This window comes from Mesoplodon bidens, assembly GCF_964165515.1.
Source record: "Mesoplodon bidens genome assembly, chromosome: 4".
Taxonomy (NCBI): domain Eukaryota; kingdom Metazoa; phylum Chordata; class Mammalia; order Artiodactyla; family Ziphiidae; genus Mesoplodon; species Mesoplodon bidens.
Window position 1 is genome coordinate 79,856,604 of NC_138160.1, and position 13,117 is coordinate 79,869,720.

The 13,117-nt window shown below is 37.0% G+C and overlaps 1 protein-coding gene across 2 annotated transcripts in view; it reads left to right on the plus strand.

The window, feature by feature from the left end:
* LNPEP (leucyl and cystinyl aminopeptidase) overlaps positions 1–8,069 on the plus strand; it is a 108,436-nt gene extending 100,367 nt beyond the window's left edge. For both annotated transcript variants that reach the window (XM_081231840.1, XM_081231839.1), the window contains one exon: positions 208–8,069. In XM_081231840.1, the coding sequence (XP_081087966.1) occupies positions 208–339 (132 nt within the window). In that variant the 3' untranslated portion in view covers positions 340–8,069. The remainder of the gene's footprint in view (positions 1–207) is intronic.
* Positions 8,070–13,117: the final 5,048 nt, after the last annotated feature.

The window sequence follows — 13,117 nt, forward strand, 5'->3', positions numbered from 1 at the left end:
TTAAGTTACTTCAGATTTCACCGTACTTGATCAGGAACTCGATGTAAATACCTCAAATATTAAAATATAATATTTCTCATCTCTACTTCTCTTAAGACATCAGCACGGCCATCACTAACTTAAAGCTTATTTGAAAAGGATATTCAGAGTTATCTGAGAAATACCATCCTTTTCTTCTTTTGAAATACTTCTGTGTGCAACTTACAGGTCAAGGCATTCTTTGAAAATCAGTCAGAGGCAACCTTTCGACTTCGTTGTGTCCAGGAGGCTTTGGAAGTCATTCAGCTGAACATCCAGTGGGTGGAAAAGAACCTTAAAACTCTGACGTTTTGGCTGTAACATCCATACCTGCACCTCATTTGGTCACCCATTCAGACAGCTTGTTAACTTGGGCTCTGCTGCTTTTGCAAAAGCCAAGGTGAAACCAGGATCGCTGCTGAGTTGTTTGCACTCTTAGGAGTTCTAGTTTGCTCAGGGCCCGTCTGTATTTTTCATCTGTCTTTTCTAAAATGTCTTTGGGCAGTGTGTAGTTATTTATTACCAAATTATATTCACCTACATGCCAACCATCTACAAAAACAATGGGTAATTTTCTACTTTGAAGATATTCAAATGGAGAAAAAATATCTGTTTTGGAATTCTGTTCTATCTCTCAGTATCTGGAAAGTGCTGACACCATAAAATAAGGAAGGAGCTACCATAGGAGCTACCATCTTTGCAGGCTGCTGGTTTATTAGCGACTTGTTGCTTCTTGTTGAGAGATGTTATTTGGATGTGGTTCAAAGTTAGCTTCAAAAAGTATGGTAATGAAGTCGACGAAACATGCAACTATAGAGAACTGACCTCAAGTGTGCAGATCTACTTTGGTGGTTTTGAATAATCCTTTATTTTCTGGAAGAAGTTTATAACTATTATATTTTTTTCTGAAGAATAGCCAGGTGCTACAGAATTTTTAATTTTTTGTTGTATTGTAAAGCTAAATAACAAGGCCAAAAGATTAAATTTTCCACATATTTAACACTTCCTTTTTCATCTTTCAGGAAAATATTTCAAACCGAGTTAACGTTAATTACAATTATTTTACTTATGAATTCCAGTATTCTCCAAACCTCTGTACACCTTTATCACTCCCTGCCATAGATACACCTTATGTTATAAATAAGTATTTCTACATTTATGGCAAGCATTTTTTTAATACTGGTGTCTCTTATCCTGACTTTATTACTAAGAATACAATTTGTTTAAGTTGCTTTTTGGCATAATCATAGACACTTTCTCTGAATCATACCCATTGGGTGGATTTTCATTTTATATGATAGAGCTGCATATTAGAAGCATATTTTAAAATAGGGCCTTTGAGAAATTGAACATTTTTATTTAAAGTTCACCACAGTACCTTAAAGGAATAAAGAGAATGTGGGTAGGAGTAACTTGATTTAGGTTTAATATGGTGGGCTTTGAATTTTTTCTACTGTCAGAATGAGTACTTTTCTTTAGTTGAAAAATCAAAGTTTTCTTTTGTAATGGCCAAACTAACAGATTATAAGGAATGGCCATGGAAAGAAAGAAAGAAGGAAAGAAGAAAGAGAGAAAGTATCCAAAACTGTATGGCAATCTTACTCCTTCTAAAGGAGGAATACTGTACTTGAATTTTTTGAGCTATGCAGACTTATACCTAGATTGTTGTGTTTCTTTGATTCTTAGGAGAAAAGCTTTCTTCGTAATAATTCTTGTACTTTATATTTTGCCTGAAAACATCTACATATATAAAGAGGATATTTACCCATTTTTCACCTAAGATTTTCCCATGGAATTCCATACTTTTTAATGTTATGCTATCCCATCTCTATGGGGCTTCCAAAAACTAACTCTAAGTCAGGAATATAAGGTTAAATAATAGGTAGAACATGTATAATAAGTATTATTGGAGCTTTTGAAGTTTTTTCCCCCAAGAATTTTATTTCACCACTGTATTTCTGAGGACTCAAATAGATTGAAGCACAGCAGAATAGGATTCTATTTTACATGAGCACATAAATCCATGACACAATTAAGTACTGTTTGACAAGTGTTATATTCATTGCAGAGTGACAGTCTATTTGAATTAATGAAAAGGCACACCATACTAGATTACTAGTACAATGTGCCTTCTTATTGTAGAAGAAATAAATGTATGCTTTGGAGATCTGAAAGGCTATGAAAGTAGAAATCTGAGGAGTCCAGTTTGTTTATATCTAATCACTTGTTAATACCAAGTGATTAGACATAATTAAACTGAAGTAGTGTCAGCTGCCACCATAAGTTTGTGCCTTCCTCCATCTTGTTTTATATAAATCTCTTTAAGTGAAATTGTGTTGTTTGCCGTTGTTTTGGTGTTCATGAACTTTCTTACTGTCACTGGTTCTACTTAATGCTAATGTCCTTTGCCTTTCGTGTTTTCATTTTACTGTACTTTAGCCACTGTAGGAACAAAGAGCTGTCAGAAGAGTTCTGGGTATATAGAGGATATTGAGCCACGTCAGTCTTACTGGGTACAGAACAGAATCCTTTCTGAATATTGGAAAGAAAGAAATGAAAGTTAAGTGATGAGTTTGTTGGATTACAGATAGCCTGTTATTGAGTTGGATTTTAAAAGAGTCTACTCCATCTAAAGCACCTGGAATGATAATCTGCAGTCAGATTGCTGAACATTCACGTAGTCCCCATGTATTTCATGGGGCTGCAGGGAAGGTGTATGCGTCTCAGGAGATGTGTCATCAGCAGGAACAGCAGTTCCTGGGCCGAGTTTGCAAAACAAGACCTGAATTTCGTAGGTATGATGTAGCTCTTCTTCTCCCTTTTGCCTTTGTTATTTTCTTTGAATTGGAATTAACTCTCTCTTTAAAGAGCTTGCTTCCTCCTTCTGCCCTCACACCCCCATTTGTACTTTAAAAAGCTTATGTAAATATATATATATATATATATATATATTTTTTTTTTTTTGCTGGGTTTTACTTTCTTTTATTTTGTGCTTCATTCTCCACATTGGCAAGTAAGTACCAAATGAAAAGTGGAAGTCCAAAAGTATGATAAACCTCTTCTCCCTTTCCCTTATTGCCTGCATGGGCAATAGCTAATAGAATAGTTGATTGATTTCTTTGAGTGGCTCTTTGGGGGTATATACTTTTTAAATGTAGGAATGTGTTTTGTAATGTTTTTATATTTCATTTTAATATAGTTTGTCCTGATGAAAAGTAAAATATTTTCCTGTGAAAATCTCTTCTACCCTTCCTATTTTTCCTGTATGGACAACAGCTACAGAGTAATTATGTGATTTCCCTTTTTGGAAGGAGATGGTAATAGTGGGAGAAGAGCAGAGTATGTTCTTTTTAAAATGTGTACAAATGTGTTTGCTGCTATTTTGTGGGTGTTGTTTGATTTTGCATTTCCTTCATCCTTCTCATGGATAAGTAGATATCTAATGGACTGTGAAGGTCCAAAACTATGACAAATGTCCCATTTTCCCCTCTTCTTATTGCCTGTGTGGACATACTAACAGAGTAGTTGTAGTTTCTGTTGTTTTGATCTAATCTGTTCTAGAGGGCAGGGAGAGGGGAGGGTTGTATATTCTTCTTTCAAGTGTACGTAAATGTTATGCTACTTTTTTTTAATTTATTTTTAATTTATTTTTGGCTGCATCGGGTCTTCATTGCTGCACGTGGGCTTTCTCTAGCTGCGGCGAGTGGGGGCTACTCTATGTTGCAGTGCACGGGCTTCTCATTCTGGTGGCTTCTCTTGTTGCGGAGCATGGGCTCTAGGCACGTGGGCTTCAGTAGTTGCAGCATGCAGGCTCAGTAGTTGTGGCACGTGGGCTCAGTAGTTGTGGCTCGCAGGCTCTAGAGCACAGGCTCAGTAGTTGTGGCACACGGGCTTAGCTGCTCCGCGGCATGTGGGATCTTCCCAGACCAGGGCTCGAACCCGTATCCCCGGCATCAGCAGGCAGATTCTTAACCACTGCACCACCTGGGAAGCCCTACGCTACTTTTTAATATTTCATTTTTATATGTGTTCCTTTGCATGAATGCATATATACTTAATGAAAACTGAGGTTCAGAGGATGACAAATCTCTTTTCCCTTTTCCTTATTGCCTCCTTGGGCAATAGCTAGAATAGTAGTTTTTGTTTGGTGGGGTGGGAGAGAGTGGGGTATGTACTTAATGTATATAAATAAATCTACTACTTTGTATTATAACTAATTCATTTCGTACTACGTCCTTCTCATAGGACATGAAAGTACCTAATGAGACGTGGAGGTCCACATGTTTGACAGTCTCCTCTTGTCCCCTTCCCTTGTTGCTCATGTGGGCAGTGACTAGTAGTTGATTCGTTTTAGAGGCTCTTTTGTGGGTATTGGGGTAAATACTTTTTAAATATATATTCATGTTTTTACTTCCTTATTATAGTATTTCATTGGGTACCCAGTCCTTCACTTGGACCCGTAGGTTGCTAATGAACCACAGAGTTCTGGATGTATAGCAGTATTCTCCCTTTCCCTTTTTCTCTGTGTAGGCAATAATTTTAAAGTAGTTTGGGCTTTTTGAAGTTTTGGGGGGTGGGAAGGGACTAAGGGCAAGATATATACTTTTTTAAATTGTATATATACAGTGCTAGTTACTATATTGTGTTATTCCATTTTGTACCTGTCCCTTGCTTGGACGTGCAGGTACCTAATGAGATGTGGAGGTCCGGATGTATGAAAATCTCCCCTCTTCCCCTTTCCTTGTTGCCTCTGTGGGCAATAGTTGTAGAGTAGTATAGATTATTATTTCTACCTCTGTCACTCCCTCTCCTGGGAGCATAGGGATATGTACTTTTTTAAATGTATATAAATGGTTTTTGCTCCTTTTTTCTGCTACTTCATTTTGTACCTAAATCTTTCCATGGATACTTAGGTACATGATGAAAATTAAGTTTCATTCGATGAAAAAAATCTCCTCCCCTTCCCTTGTTGCCTGTCTAGGCAATGACTAGTAGCCTAGTTGTTTGGAGTTTTTTGTTTCTTTTTTTTTTTTTTGGCAGGGTAGTGGGGGATTTCTGGGTTTGCTTTTTTTTTTTTTTTTTTTTTTTTAGTATATATAAACGTTTGCTGCGTTTTTTTGTTCTTTCACTTCAAACCTAGTGTTTTGTTTGGACTTGTAAATATCAAATGTAAGGCAGAGGCCCAGATCCAGAGATGTAATAAATCTTTTATCCCTTCCCCTATAGCCTGTGTATACCTGCAGTAGTATGAGTACTTGAGGATTTGGTTTTCTGTTCTTTGTTTTGAGGCTTTTAATGGGGAATGAGCTTGTTGGGCAAGATACGTAAATTTTTTAATGTATATAAATGTTTCTGCCTCTTTTGGTGTTTATTTCATTTTGAATCCAGGTTTTTGCATAACTATTTAGGAACTTAATGAAAGTTGAGATTGATTCTATGAAATATCTCCCTGCTCCCCTTCCCTCATTGCCTGGTGGGCAATGGTAGAAGAATAGATGTTTGGCTTCTGTTTTTGGAGAGGCAGGGATGGGAGAGGTCTGGGTGTGTGTGTGTGTGTGTGTGCGCACTTTTTTAATATATACAAATGTTTGCTATATTTTGTGTGTTATTTCACTTAGTACCCAGTCCTTTGCTGGGACCTGTAGGTACATAATGAAACATGGAGGTCCAGATGTATGATAAATCTCCTCTACTCCCTTCCCTCACTGCCAACATGGGCAATAGCTTAACAATTTGGGGTTCTTTTTGGTTTTTCTTTTTTTTTAAGAGGGAGGAATTATTGGGTTGAGTAGTAGTTAGTGGGAAAGGACAGGGTATGAACTTTTAAAAAATGTGTATAAATGTTTCCATGTTATTGATTTTATACCTAGTCCTTTGGGTAGATGTCGAGGTACCAGATGCAAATTGAGGAAAAGTGTATGACAGCCTCCCCTTCTCCCCTTCCCCTTGTTGCCTGTGTGGGTAACAGCAAGTAGAAGAGTTGGGCATTGTTTGCTTACTTGTTTCATAGAGATTTATATTTTTGGCAGGGGAATGTTAATACATATGAATGTTTTCATTTGTTATGTTATTTGGTATTTAGTCCTTTACATGGCTATGTAGGGACTAATGAAAATTGAGTTTCATAGATTAAGTTACTTCTTCCTTTCCTACATATTTGCTCCTTCAGCTGGAGCTAGTATAGTTATTGTTTTGTGGTTTTGTTTTATTCCCTCGGATATATGCCTTTAAAGATGTAAATATATACATGCACATATATGATTTGCTTCTTTTCTTCCCCCATTATTTTCCTTTAATACTTAGTCCCTTGCAGGGCTCTGAATGTATCTAACTAAAAATGTCCCACCAGATCCCTGCCATCTGACCTAAAGGGTAGCGTTGTGGTGGTGTGGCTAATGGCAACAGGCATGCAGCAGATAAGATGCAAGAAGACACTTGGATATGGTTGAGTTGTGAAAGCTAATCAGATCCAGCATTTCTTAGGTTGATTCAAACTGAATGAAATGATGAGGAGGGACGTGTACTTTGGAAATTCCAAAAAGTCAAAAAGACGATACTTCAAGTGTGTTTGTTTAAAGTTTTTTGCTGATTCATCTCTTAGTGGTAAGCCAGTTGACATGCTGCCTAGAACTCACTTGAAGACCCTTGAGAGTAGCTTCTTTCTGAGGCCTGGATTCTGACTCAGTTTGTTGCAGTTCCATCAGTAGCATATTCTTGTGTACTCAGTAGAAATTATTTTGGTTTCTGGAATGAATCTTTTGAGTTATTGCCATCATTCTAGTAAATGACAACATGGGCCCCGAAAACTAATCCAAGAAGAATTTGGGTGGCAAACCCTGTCTGTCTTCAGCACCTTACACATGGTAGGGCGAGTTGGCCCTTTCCTACCCAGAGCTTTTCTGCATGGCTGCATCTGTCTCTCCTCACTTCTCCACTAGCTGAACCATTCCTGTTCATTCTTCCTTTTTGTCTTCAGTGCTTGCACTGTTAGATGTTATCTTATGGTTTTGCATGCATTTCATACATCCAGACCTGTTAGCTTTCAGCATTCTTTAATCATTATTTCACATTGACTCTTCACCCACCACATGGTAAATGTTATGACTCCACATTTGTCTGTATCAAAAAAAATGCATGTGTAAAATCCATCCATCCCTCTCTCCCTCCCTCCAAGCTTCTGAGCACTGTTTGTTTGTTCTGCAATTTATAATGAATATAATGCTGAAGATTTGCCATATTGTTATTTTTAGAAACACTGAGTGATAGGACTCCTAGAAAGTTTGCAAAGAGATGTTATTTACCATATCAAACTCTCAGGTTCTAGTGATGAAAAATTTGCTTATACTTTGCTGTTACTTATACCTGCTGCTGTAGGAAAAATAAAAGTTTATTCATGCCACATTTAACTTTGATCATAAAGAAAAGGGGGCACCTTTTTGGAGTTAGTCATGGTCATCTTTCTTTAGTGTTATTTCTCAACAGTTCTTAATCTGAAATACTTCAAAGGAAGTACAGGTCAGGGCTTAGCTGAATGAAATGCTCCAGAACTTGAACTGTATAAAGCATCAGTACAGTAATACACTCATGTGTATAAAATGAGAATTACAGCATAATTGGAATATTTGCATTAATCAACAAACTCACATTGAGACAAACAATCTTACAGCTAGCTATCTTGATTAAAGCCAAGTGTTCCATATTGCTGTGAAGAATAGTTTATCAAATGCTTTGAAAAGTAATTACTTCAAAACTTGTAAAAGGTATCACATTTTTGTATTTAAACACTTCTTATAGAGATCTCCAATTCCTTGGATCTGGGCTTGTGGGTAGAATTCTAAATTTGTATCATAATCTTGTCTTTTGTGAAAGATTTTGAAACTAGTATGTATATATAATATTATATATGCAAATTGTGTTTTGTCACTGGTGAGGGGAAAGGCTTATTTTTCTTTATACTTCTGATAACTTGTTTTGCATATGACCAGCACTGACTGAAAGGCATGTGTACCTGCATACACTGTTGCTTTTTTTGTGAAATGAAAATAAAAGTATTTAAATATAAATATTGTATAGATTATTTGGATAAAAAAATTACATATAAAGTGGTTTATCATCTCAGCCCTACCAGGACAGCAACCATATTCATTGTATTTCATAGCTTGCCTCCTACCTCACCAGTGCTCCAATATCCTTACTGCATGTAACGCAAGCGTTCTCAAACTCATTATCACCATGTTGGGCTGTCCTGGGCATTGTATGATTATTAACAGCATCCCTGGTCTCTAATGCAAATAGCAACTCCCCTACTCGCACTCTGACAACCAAAAATGTCTCCAGACATTGCTATTAAAGTTTTCAGTGGATGCGTACAGTAAAAATTGAACTAAAACCCATTATAAATGTAGAAAAAACATTCTGATTCCAGTGGACTTTTTGGATGTTAACTGACAAAAGTGCTCAACCTATAAGTTGAGAATTGTTTTATTTGAAGACATTACTGGGGACTATAGTCCGGGAAGGCAACCTCTCAGCACTGACAAGCTGTTCCAAAGAGGTAAGGGAGGGGCCAGGATATACAGGAGTTTTTGCTGAAAAAATGTAGTTCAATGTCAAAAGATTACTGCTAATCACCAAAAAAAAAAAAAAAATCAAGTTAATGATTTTAGTGCCTTTCTATTTATGAGAAGAGGCAAGAGTCTGGGCTCATTAAAGTTATTCCTTTGATATGTATCTTACCTAGGGCCAGTATCCTCTTCTTCTCCATTCCGAATTACCCTCAGAGTACACCACTGGGGGCAGCTGCGGTGGCTGAGGACTTGACAGTGGGCCAAATTCACTGATTACTGAAATGGCAGGCAACTTTTTTTGTTTGTTTTAAATCTTTTGGCTGCACAGCATGTGGGATCTTAGTTCCCCGACCAGGAATCAAACCCACGTCCCCTGCATTGGAAGCATGGAGTCTTAACCACTGGACCTCCAGGGAAGTCCTGGCAGACAACTTTTTTGTCCACAGCAACTCCTTGTGGTCATAAATTCACCCAAGGTTTGCGAGGCATTTCATGCCGAATTTTTCTACAGCACTAGGAAATATGATCCAGGAAATGTTTTCTCTTGTTGCTTCTCCCCATTCCTACAGTTCACTATTACAGTTATTCTGTGTAGAGTTACATATGATCAACAGCCTCAAGACGTTCAGCCATCATTAGTTTTGTCAGAGGCTAGTTACATGTTGGATAGTGCAAGAGACAACTATTTTATATCAAGTAGACAGGATGTAAGTAGTACAGCTAGTATCATTAATAAAATCATAGTACAGCAGGTAGAGGCAAGGCATAAATAATTTGAGAAACAAGAGAAAAGATTAAAATGATGATTAGTATAACTAGATGTAATTTGGTCACAATAAGCCATCAAGTCTACAAGGGAGCCAGATGGAGAAGGCAAATTCTGGAGGGATCAAGTAGAGAGAATAAAATAAAGTGTACCTTTTGTAAATGAAGATTAAAAACATCTATCAACTTGTTGTAGGTCATAGTTAGCACAAGAGGAAAGGCTTTCTGGAAAACAAAGATTAAAAGCCAGTATTTCAGAAAAGTCAAAATTATAAGTCATTTATTGTTCATTCAGTCCCATATAATTAATTCCTGTTGATCTGGATGAAGCCAGGTTTTCCATTAGAGTTTTGTAATTTCTTACCCGTTTTAGTGGTATGATCTAAAAGTCATCAGAAACTTGTTTGTCAAAAAGTCCTTCTTATGAGTCTTCTTGAAGATCTTCATTTTATAAAAGCATCTGAGTAAAATAATGATTGTCTATAAATGACTGAAGACTTAAAATGGCATGGTTAAAGATCTGATTACAATGCAGCTGACAGAAACTTGGATATTTCTGTGACATCCAGCATTTTAAGAGAACTAGAATTATGACTGATAACATACCAGATTTTTAGATTTTGGAACATCTATATTAATGACATCTTCCCATACAATATAAGAAAATTGTACCACCACTTATTTGACCATGTTTCCCATGTAATATACCAACTAAATCTATTTAGTATCTCTCTTTGGGATGTTTCAGGGGCCCTTTGAAGCCTCCCAAAGCTAGCTACAGGTCAGAAGAACTTTGGTTAGAATTTGACTTAGGGAATTGTGTCAGAGATATCAAAAAGTTTTAAAACACTATCAAATAGGATCATAGGTCACTGTGAAACAATAGTTATTCAAACAAAGTGATGAAAGATTTTTAAGGTAAATACAGATCATTTAGAAGACAAAGAAAATCATATCTAGTATCAAAAGTAGCTCAACATTTCAGGAAAACTTCTTCCTCTTAACAGAAAACTCCAATACTGTACCAGCTCACCTTCAATAACTTTCATTTACCTCATTAAATTTAATCCAATCTCAGCCTGATCATGCACAAAACTGTTCTAGTCCTCCCTTCCCACAAGCCCTCCACAACTTTCTGTACCTATATTTGTTTATCCCTTATTTTTTTCTTTCACATTTAGAATTAGGACAAAAATCTCTTTCTTTCCCCTTAACACAAGGCATTTCCATTCCTCATACCTTCTTTTGCTGAAAACACACATCCTACTGTCCTTGCATACTAAAATATTTCCCTTATTTCTAGTAGCTTTACTTACATATTTTAATTAGAATTCTCTACTCTGAAAAACAGTTTCTAGTGAAAACTAAGAAGCAATTACGATCACACCAGTATTTCTTTTTTTTTTTTTTTTTTTTGCGGTACGCGGGCCTCTCACTGCTGTGGCCTCTCCCCTTGCGGAGCACAGGCTCCGGACATGCAGGCTCAGTGGCCATGGCTCACGGGCCCAGCCGCTCCGGGGCATGTGGGATCTTCCCAGACCGGGGCACGAACCCGTGTCCCCTGCATCAGCAGGCTGACTCTCAACCACTGCACCACCAGGGAAGCCCCCACACCAGTATTTCTTGATTGGCAAACTTATGAACATATTCTACAACCTCTAGAAACATACGCTTTCACATAGAGTATTACGCCAGTGTGGTACAAGACGTGTGTCTAATAGAACCAAACATCATTAGTTTTCCTCTTATAAAGACAAATGTAGGTAAACTTAGACCTGTTTAGCAATTTATGTTCCAGAATTTTATCTTATTTGAAAGAATCTGGATATTCAGTGAATTCCACCATTTAACTTAGCAAAACTCTAAAGTTTCAAGTTACCAAAACTCTGGAGAAACTATTTTAGATAGACATACTCAAAACATTATTCCTAAAATGTCCCTTTATATTTTATAACTTATGAAAATAATATACCAAGTTAATTCTTGCTGACAAACTCTGCAACAGAAGTAATGAATTTATTGACCTTCAGAAAACCTAGGTACAATAAAAATAAGGCATGTCTATTGATTAAACAAACAAGCTTAAGCTAGCTTTAATACCAGATATTAATATTTCCTAGATCACATGAACCTGAAAGTCTTTCTGGCCAATTTTCTTTATACTTAGAAATATTTAATATGCAAGCACGTTTAAGTCAATTAAATAGAGCTCTTTTATAATTTAATTTTGGTAATACTATCTGGAGGTAGAGACGTATGTATAATTTGCATAGACATAAACAGACATAACTAGAGATCTCAGAGCTTTACTTTAAAACCTTGGTTATGAATCTGGTATTACAATATAAACTTACTAGTTTATAACAACTGAAATAAGTTTATTTGCTCAGATGACTAAGGCTTTACTCTTTGTGGAAAAGACTTAAGATTTGTGTTTGTCTATGATAAATCCTTAAGGAAGCTGTGAATTTGATTTTGGTGAGGGAGACTTTTCAGAGGTTTGAGTTTAAAAAGACCTCCTCCCCCTCCCCCTTTTTTCCCTTTGGTTTCAGATTCTACCTGATTGAGCTAATTAGGCTCAGTCTCAGGTCATTGTGGACTGAAACTTCTGATTTGTAGAGATTTGCAAGACAGTTGCTTTTAATTCTCCTAAGAACTGGTTTGCCACATAGATGATATTAAAAGATTGATTTGCCCAACTACATTTTCTTTAGTTTTTTTTTTTAATCAGTAAGAATATTTCCAACAACACTGAGAATCAAAAGTTCTATGTTCTAGAATTTTAGGGTTCAGTTTATTAGGGCTTCAAAAGTCTGCACAAGGCATTCAACGAAGATCCTCTTTCTGAGGGTACAAGTTAAACCCAGAGCAAAAAAAAAAAAAAAAAAAAACTATTATTGTTTTTATTAACCCCTGAATATTAGCCCCCAGTTTTCATTTAATATTTTGTGGGCTTAGGTAACCCTATTGGTTTCCTTTAGTATGTTTAATTAATATGGCCTGATGGACAGATTTATATGCCCCATCTTAAAGTACCAGTCAGGGGAAGCATTCCCCAGTGAGACATAATGTCTATCCCACAATATAATTAGGCAAAAAAGATGTAACCGTGTTATATGAAGTCCATTTAAGTATACCAATTTTTATAAACTTTCACTCAAACTATCCACTTTTATACCTTTTAGTTTCCAGTAGGACCCTATCAACAAGCCTTGGTCTTATAAGGAGTCCCAGAAGCTTTCCTTTTTATCCTCCAGCCATTTTATCTATTTTTGAATAAAGGCTTTGTGGTCCCCAGTGAGTTGAGCCAAGGGACTCAGGCCCTTTTCTTAATCTTTTAACTTGATTAGTTGCCACAAGCAATTACTGGTCAGGTATCTCAGTGTAATTTTTTTTCCAGCCTTTTGAATACATATGTTTTTTGGGGGTTTTTTTTTTTTGCAGTGCGCGGGCCTCTCACTGTCGCGGCCTCTCCCATTGCGGAGCACAGGCTCCGGACGCGCAGGCCCAGCAGCCATGGCTCATGGGCCCAGCCGCTCCGTAGCATATGAGATCCTCCCGGACCGGGGCACGAACCGGCATCCCCTGCATCGGCAGGCGGACTCTCAACCACTGCACCACCAGGGAAGCCCTATATGTATTTTTTAAACTGGGGTAAATACAGCAGACTTGTTTGGGGCCCTTCAAGGTTAAATGGGACAAAGCGACCCCCTATTGGTCCCCAACATTAAGTAGTATTGTATCAAACCTTTGTTTTAATCCTATTA